General features: G+C 42.1%; 1 protein-coding gene across 1 annotated transcript; it reads left to right on the forward strand.

The window, feature by feature from the left end:
* Positions 1-1,758: 1,758 nt before the first annotated feature.
* Positions 1,759-2,495, forward strand: LOC122435068 (signal peptidase complex catalytic subunit SEC11C-like). Its single transcript, XM_043458946.1, has one exon. It carries the CDS (start codon positions 1,841-1,843, stop codon positions 2,345-2,347), a length of 507 nt encoding a protein of 168 aa, XP_043314881.1. The 5' UTR covers positions 1,759-1,840; the 3' UTR covers positions 2,348-2,495.
* The last annotated feature ends 6,539 nt before the right edge of the window (positions 2,496-9,034 follow it).

Here is a 9,034-nt window from a genome sequence, read left to right on the forward strand (position 1 = left end):
GGCATTCTAAATAACACATTGAACAAAGAAATCAGAAGAAATTAGAAAATAGATGAGGAAAAATGAAAATAAAAACACAATATACCAAAATGTGTGCAATAAGGAGATGAAGCAGTTTTCAAAGGAATATCATAGACTTAAAAGATTATACCAGTGTTTCCTTGGTGGTTAAAAATTTGCTTTGCAATGCAAGGGACACCAGTTCAATCCCTGGTTTGGGAAGATTCCACATGCCACAGATCAAGTAAGCCCAGGCAACCACAACCACTGAGCCTGCATTCTAGAGCCTGCAAGCTACAACTACTGAAGCTTGCATGCCTAGAGCCTGTGCTCTGCAACAATAGAAGCCACTGCAATGAAGAGTAGCCCTTGCTTGCCTCAACTAGAGAAAGCCCACATGCAGCAAAAAAAAAAAAACAAAAACAAAATCCTATTACAGCCAAAAAATTAAATAATTTCAAAAAAGATTATACCAGAAAAAAAAACAAAGGACAGTGATCTCTACATCCATTCAAATTGTTGAAAATGGCAGAATTTCATCCTTTTACGGCTGAGTAATATTTCACTCGGGGTGTGTGTGTGTGTGTGTGCGCGCGCGTGTGTGTACATATATCAGACTTCCCTGGTAGCTCAGCTGGTAAAGAATCTGCCTGCAAGGCACGAGACCCTGGTTTGATTCCTGGATTGGAAAGATACCTTGGAGAAGGGATAGGCTACCCACTCCAGTATTCTTGGGCTTCCCGAGTGGCTCAGACAGTAAAGAATCTGCCTGCCATGTGGGCAACCTGGGCTCAATCCCTGGGTTGGGAAGACCCCCTGGAGGAGGGCATGGAACACACTTCAGTATTCTTGCCTGGAGAATACCTATGGACAGAGGAGTCTGGCGGGCTACAGTCAATGGGGTTACAAAGAGGTGAACATGACTGAGCAACTCATGACTAAGCACACAGCACCCAGCCTATATAGATATGCCATATCTTCTTTATCTGTCCATCTGTTTGTTGATGGACATATAGGTTGCTTCTTTGGCTTGGTAACTGTAAACAACCCTGCTTTGAACATTGGAGTGTATCTATTGAATTAGTGTTTTTATTTTCTTCAGATGTATACAAAGGACTGGAATTGCTGGATTGTGTGATCGTTCTATTTTTAGTTTTTTAGAAACTACATATTAAAAAGCAGAGACATCATTTTTCTGCCAATGTCCGTACAGTTAAAGCTATGGTTTTTCCAGTAGTCGTGTAAGGATGTGAGAGTTGGACTATAAAGAAGGCTGAAGAATTGATGCTTTCTAATTGTGGTGCTGGAGAAGACTCTTGAGAATCCCTTGGACAGCAAGATCAAGTCAGTCAGTTCTAAATCAAATCAACCTTGAATATTCATTGGAGGGACTCATGCTGAAGCTGAACTCCAATACTTTGGCCACCTGATGGGAAGAGTCAACTCATTGGAAAAGACCCTGATGCTGGGAGAGATTGAAAGCAAGAGGAGAAGGGGGTGACAGAGGATGAGATGGTTGTATGGTATCATTGACTCAATGGACATGAGTTTGAGCAAACTCCAGGAGATAGTGAAGGACAGAGAAGCCTGGCATGCTGCAGTTCATGGGATTTCAAAAATCGGACATGACTTAGCAACTGAACAGCAAAATTGCATCAAAAAGTATAGGGGAGGGGCCGGGCCGGCGCTCCGCAGCTGTCAGCGACTCCTGTAGCCGGCCGGCTGCCTAGGTGTGCCCCCCCCCCCCGACCCCACCGGAGACACCAGCAAGGTGCGCACCAGCACCGTGGGGGCGCAGCTCCCCGCGTCCAGCTTGAACATCTATGGGGACCTGAGGAAGATGAACAAGCGCCAGCGCTACTACCAGGTCTTAAACTTTGCCATGATCGTGTCCTCTGCGCTCATGATCTGGAAAGGCCTGATTGTCCTCACCAGCAGTGAAAGCCCCATCTTGGTGGTGCTGAGCGGCAGCATGGAGCCAGCCTTTCACAGGGGCGACCTTCTGTTCCTAACGAATTTCCGGGAAGACCCCATTAGAGCTGGAGAAATCGTTGTTTTCAAAGTCGAAGGACGAGACATCCCAATAGTTCACAGAGTAATCAAAGTTCATGAAAAAGACAATGGAGACATCAAATTTCTGACTAAAGGAGATAATAATGAAGTTGATGATAGAGGCTTGTACAAAGAAGGCCAGAACTGGCTCGAGAAGAAGGACGTGGTGGGGTGCGCCCGAGGGTTTTTGCCATATGTCGGTATGGTCACCATAATAATGAACTACTATCCAAAACTTAAGTATGCTCTTTTGGCCGTAATGGGTGCATATGTGTTATTGAAACGTGAATCCTGAAGTGCAAAGCAGTTCCTGGGACCAGATTGAAAGAAATTTTGTTGAAGAGAAAAGTTAATATATTTGAAATGTTCCACTTTCTGTATAAAAGGAAACAATGTGGAGACGTTTTGTCTTGTTCGAGTAAATGATTCATCAGTAAAAAAAAAAAAAAAAAGTATAAACTACCTAGGAATAAACTTAGCCAAAGAAGTGGAAGATTTATACCCTGAAAAATAACAAAACCATGATGAAGGAATTTGAAATTATAAAACAAATTTAAAAAATATGAATTAAAAGATGTTCTAAGATTGGAAGAATTAAAGTTATTAAAGTGTCCAGAGAGATGGAAAAAGACAGCAGAGGAGTAAGACAGGGAGATTACCTACCTCCTCACAAATAAATAAAAAATTCATCAGAATATGGAACAGCTCCTACAGAACAACTTCTAAAGGACAGCAGAAGACCCCAAACCTCCAAAAAGGTAAGAATATCTCCTTAAAATGAAGTAGGACAAAAGATAAAGACATAAAAAGATATAAAGGATTTCAATGTGGGGGCTTGTGCCCTGAGGGAGGGAGGGAGAGAGTCCTAAAGGAGGAAAAGTTTCCAGGCACTAGAAACTCCTCACAGGCAGAGCCAAGGGAAAGCTATGGGACCTCAGAGTGCTATGCATCAGTGGGGCTCAGAGGGCAGAACACAGAGAAAATTTGCCACAGAAATTATTGCTGAACAGCACTTCTCAGCTGTTAGCTCACAAGCCTCAGCCCAGATCAGAGGGTGGTGGCAGGGAGCCAAAAGGAGCAGCCTGCAAGCCTTGGCCTACCTCACAGGGTGGGGGGTGGGGTGCTGAGGCTCTGGCAAAGACCCCAAAGAGATTTCAAAGATCCAATGGAGAGTTTGAGGCCTGGCAGCCATGAGGGTATGCTGAGAGGGCTACTTTGAAATAGCTGTGAAATTAGACATGACTGTCACTGCCAAAGATGGGCGGGTGTTTGAGGCAGTGAACAAAACAGCACTGATGTGGTCCCAACCCAAGAGGTGGCAGCTACCACCAGGCTATAAGCTGGTACAGGTTACTTCCCACACCTTGCTGGAAGTCTAAACAGCTTGGCTCTTTCTAGGGACCCACAAACTAGGGCCTTTTCCTCTGGGAGAACTCATGACCTGCCTCAGACACTAAAAGCATCCAACAGGTCTTTATGGCCCCAGACACTCCCTGGTACATCCCAGTTGTAGCTGTCATATCCTCCCCTCTTCCCAGCACAGCAGAGCAAGTGAGTCCTAATGAGCCTCAGCCTTTGCCCCCTTGTGTCCAGGTGGGGAACAGACTGTGGACTTTAGGGGCAAATGTGAACATTAGGAGCAACTACAGGCTGGAATAAGGCCAGATATGAGACTGAACTGACCCCACACTGCCCACAACAGGTCCATAAACCTTCTTAGAATTATTAGAGGACTTTGGTGTAAGTGTCACTGGGTGTTTTGGGCTGTTGATTGTTACCTTCACCAAGAGTCTTGGGGACTTGTCTTCTAGGCTATGTGGCTTGTGAGGCCTTGGAGCTACAGTAAGGGTCAAGCCTGAACCCCTGAGGTAGGAGGCCAAAGCCAAAGACTTTGATCCACCAGAGAATTGCTGATCCCAGGGAACTTTAAGGAGAAAGAGCCTTCCCAAATACCTCCATCTCAACACCAAAACCAAGCCCACCCAAAAGCCAACAAGCTCCAATGCCCAGATGCCCCATCACAATTCTTCAACAAAACAGAAACACAACACTGCTCATTAGTAGACAGCCTGCCCAAAGCCATACCAAACCCAGAGACACCTCAAAACTTACTACTGGACATGACACTGCCTTTCACAGAGACTAGATCCAGTTCAGTTGACCAAAACAGAGGCACAAGTCCCCCCAGCCAGGAAACTTTCACAAGGCATGGGTCCAACCCCACCCATGGGAGGCAGATTCCACAATTAAGAAGAACTATGGCCCTCCAGTCTTCAGAAAGGAGATCCCAAACACAGCAAATGAAACAAAATGAAAAGGCAGAGAAATATCCAGCAGATGAAGGAACAATGTAAAAACGCACCAGACCAAGGAAGCAACGAGGAAAAAAAGAGTCTACCTGAAAAAGAATTCATAATAATGATAGTAAAGATGATCCAAAACCTAGAAAACAAAATGGAGGCATAGATAAATAGATTGGAGGCATGGATAAAGAAGATGCAAGCAATATTTGACAAGGAAGTACAAGAATTAAAGAATAAACAATCAACAATGAACAATGCAATAACTGAGATTAAATATACACTGAAGGGAAACAATAGTAGAGTATAAAAGAAGCAGAATAATGGATAAGTGAGCTGGAAGACAGAATGGTGGAAATAACTGAAACAGAGCATAATAAAGAAAGTGAAGTAAAGTCACTTAGTCGTGTCCAACTCTTTGCAACTCCATGAACTATACAGTCCATGGAATTCTCCAGGCCAGAATACTGGAGTGGGTAACCTTTGCCTTTGATAAAGTAAACAATATCAATAATAAACTTAAATGTAAATGGGCTAAATGGCCCAACCAAAAGACACAGATTTCCTGAATGGATAAAAAAATGAGACCCCTACATTACATATGCTGTCTACCAGAGGCCCATCTCAAACCTAGGAACCCAGACAGATTGAAAATGAGGGGCTGGAAAAAGATAATCCTTGCAAACAGAAATCCAAAGAAAGCGGGATTAGCAATACTTATACCAAATAAAGCAGACTTTACAATAAATATTGTTACAAGAGACGAAGAAGGACACTACTTAAAGATCAAAGGCTTAATCAAAGAAGACATAACAATTGTAAAGATATATGTACCCAATATAGGAGCACATCAATGCATAAGACAAATGCTAACAACTATTAGAGGGGACTCTTTTGTACAGGAGACAGGAATCAAGACCATCCCCAAGAAAAAGAAATGCAAAAAAGAAAAAGGGCTGTCTGAGGAGGCCTTACAAACAGCTGTGAACAGAAGGGAAGTGAAAAGCAAAGGAGAAAAGGAAAGATATTCCCATTTGAATGCAGAGTTCCAAAGAAGAGCAAGGAGAGATAAGAAAGCCTTCCTCAGTGATCAGTGCAAAGAAATAGAGGAAAACAATAGAATGGGAAAGACTAGAGATCTCCTCAAGATAATTAGAGATACCAAGGGAATATTTGATGCAAAGATGGGCTCAATAACAGATAGAAAGGGTAGGGACCTAACAGAAGCAGAAGATATTAAGAAGAGGTGGCAAGAATACACAGAAAAACTGTACAAAAAAATCTTCATGACCCAGAAAATCACAGTGGTGTGATCACTCACCTAGAGCCAGACATCCTAGAATGTGAAGTCAAGTGGGCCTTAGGAAGCATCACTGTGAACAAAGCTAGTGGAAGTGATGGAATTCCAGTTGAACGATTTCAAATTCTAAAAGATGATGCTGTGAAAGTGCTGCACTCAATATGTTAGCAAATTTGTAAAACTCAGCAGTGGCCACAGGACTGCAAAACTCAGTTTTCATTCCAGTTCCAAAGAAAGGCAATGCCAAAGAATGCTTAAACTATCACACACTTGTACTCATCTCACATGCTAGTAAAGTAATGCTCAAAATTCTCCAAGCCAGGCTTCAGCAATACGCGAACTGTGAACTTCCAGATGTTCAAGCTGTTTTTCAAAAAGGCAGAGGAACCAGTGACCAAATTGTCAACATCTGCTGGATCATCGAAAAAGCAAGAGAGGTCCGGAAAAACATCTATTTCTGCTTTATTGACTATGCCAAAGCCTTTGACCGTGTGGATCACAATAAACTGTAGAAAATTCTGAAAGAGATGGGAATATCAGACCACCTGACGTGACTCTTGAGAAACCTCTATGCAGGTCAGGAAGCAACAGTTAGAACTGGACATGGAACAACAGACTGGTTCCAAATAGGAAAAGGAGTGCATCAAGGCTGTATAGTGTCACCCTGCTTATTTAACATATATGCAGAGTACATCATGAGAAATGCTGGGCTGGATGAAGCACAAGCTGGAATCAAAATTGCTGGGAGAAATATCAATAACCTTAGGTATGCAGATGACACCACCCTTATGGCAGAAAGTGAAGAGGAACTAAAGAGCCTCTTGATGAAAGTGAAAGAGGAGAGTGAAAATGTTGGCTTAAAGCTCAACATTCAGAAAACCAAGATCATGGCATCTGGTCCCATCACTTCCTGGCAAATAGATGGGGAGACAGTGGAAACAGTGGCTCACTTTATTTTTGTGGGCTCCAAAATCACTGCAGATGGTGATTGCTGCAATGAAATTAAAAGACGCTTACTCCTATGAAGGAAAGTTATGACGAACCTAGACAGCATATTAAAAAGCAGAGACATTGCTTTTGACGTACAACAAATGTACGTCTATTCAAGGCTATGGTTTTTCCAGTGGTCTTTTATGGATGTGAGAGTTGGACTATAAAGAAATCTGAGCACTGAAGAATTGATGCTTTTGAACTGTGGTGTTGGAGAAGACTCTTGAGAGTCCCTTGGACTGCAAGGAGATCCAGCCAGCCCATCCTAAAGGAGATCAGTCCTGGGTGTTCATTGGTAGGACTGATTTTGAAGCTGAAACTCCAATACTTTGGCCACCTGATGCGAAGAGCTGACTCATTGGAAAAGACCCTGATGCTGGGAAATATTGAGGGCAGGAGGAGAAGGGGACGACAGAGGATGAGATAGTTTAATGGCATCACCGACTCAATGGACATGGGCTTGAGTGGACTCTGGGAGTTGATCATGGACAGGGAGGCCTGGCATGCTGCGATTCATGGGGTCACAAAGAATCGGACATGACTGAGTGACTGAACTGAACTGAACTGATTAGAGGGGAAATCACCAGTAATGCAATAATAGCAGGGGACTTTCATATCCCACTTACACCAACGGACAGATCATCCAGACAGAAAATTAATAAGGAAACAGGAGTTTTAAATGATAAAATGGACCAGTTGGACCTAATTGATATCTACAGGGCATTTCATTCAAAAACAATAGACTTCACTGTTTTCTCAAGTGCACATGGAATATTCTGCAGGATAGATCACATCCTGTGCCACAAATCAAGCCTGGATAAATTTTTAAAAATTGAAATCATTTCAAGCATCTTTTCTGATCACAGTGCTGTAAGATTAGATACCAACCACAGGGAGGGAGAAGGGCTTCCAGGTGGCTCCGTGGTAAAGAATCTGCCTGCAATTCAGGAACCACAGGAGAGGCAGGTTCAATCCCTGGGTTGAGAAGATCCCCTGGAGGAGGGCACAGTAACCCACTCCAGTATTTTTGCCTGGAGAATTCAATGGACAGAGGAATCTGGCAGGCTACAGTCCATAGGGTCTCAGAGTCAGGCATGACTGAAGCAACTATACACACATGCATGCACAGGAAAAAACTATAAAAAATACAAATACAACAATACACTTCTGAATAACCAATAAATCACAGAAGAAATAAAAAAGGAAATCAAAATATGCCTAGAAATAAATGACAATGAAAACACAACAACTCATAACCTATGGGATGCAGTAAAAGTAGTGCTAATAGGGAAGTGTATAGCAATACAAGCGTACCTCAAGAAACAAGAGAGATATCAAATAAACAACCTAATCTTACAGCTAAAGCAACTAGAAAAAGAACGGGGAGAACCCCAAAGTTGGTAGTAGGAAAGAAATCATAAAGATCAGAATAGAAAAAAATGAAAAAGAAATGAAGGAGACTATAGAAAATATCAGGCTTCCCAGGTGGAACCAGCAGTAAAGAACCCACCTGCTAATTCAGGTATATGTAAGAGATGCAGTTTCGATCCCTGGACTGAGAATATCCCCTAGAGGAGGACACAGCAACCCAGTCCAGTATTCTTACCTGGAGAATCCATGGACAGAGGAGCTACAGTTCACAGTGTTGAAAAAAGTTGGACATGACTGAAGCAACATAGCATGCATTCATGCACATAGCAAAGATCAATAAAACCAAAAGCTGGTTCTTTAAGAAGATAAACAAAATCAACAAACTGTTAGCCAGGCTCATCAAGAAAAAAAGGGAGAAGACTCAAATCATTAACGTTAGAAATGAAAAATTACAACAAGACGACATGGAAATACAAAGGATCATAAGAGACTATTATGAGCAACTATAAGACAATAAAATGTACAGCTTGGAAGAAATAGACAAATTCTTAGATAAGTATAATCTTCCAAAACTGAATCAGTAAGAAATGGAAAAATATGACCAACCACAAGCACCAAAATCAAAACTATAATAAAAATTCTTCCAACAAACCAAAGCCCAGGGCCAGATGTGTGGCTTCACAGGTGAATTTTACCAAAAGTTTAGAGAAAAGCTAACACCTATACTGCTCAAACTCTTCCAGAAAATCACAGAGGAAGGAAAACTCCCACACTCATTCTACAGGACCACCATAAGCCTGATACCAAAACCAGGCAAAGATGCCACAAAAAAAAAAAAAAAAACAGAAAATTACAGTCCAGTATCACTGATGAACATAGATGCAAAAATCCTCAACAAAATTCTAGCAAGCAGAATCCAACAATACATCAAAAAGATCATACATCATGATCAAGTGGGTTTTGTCCCAGGAATGCTAGGATTCTTCAATATACACAAATCAATCAATGTGATTCACTATAT

Source organism: Cervus canadensis, chromosome X, assembly GCF_019320065.1.
Source record: "Cervus canadensis isolate Bull #8, Minnesota chromosome X, ASM1932006v1, whole genome shotgun sequence".
Classification (NCBI taxonomy): Eukaryota; Metazoa; Chordata; class Mammalia; order Artiodactyla; family Cervidae; genus Cervus; species Cervus canadensis.

Bases quoted from the DNA above. Each gene is read 5' to 3' on its own strand.
- LOC122435068 (XM_043458946.1), top strand. From the start codon at position 1,841: ATGAACAAGCGCCAGCGCTACTACCAGGTCTTAAACTTTGCCATGATC.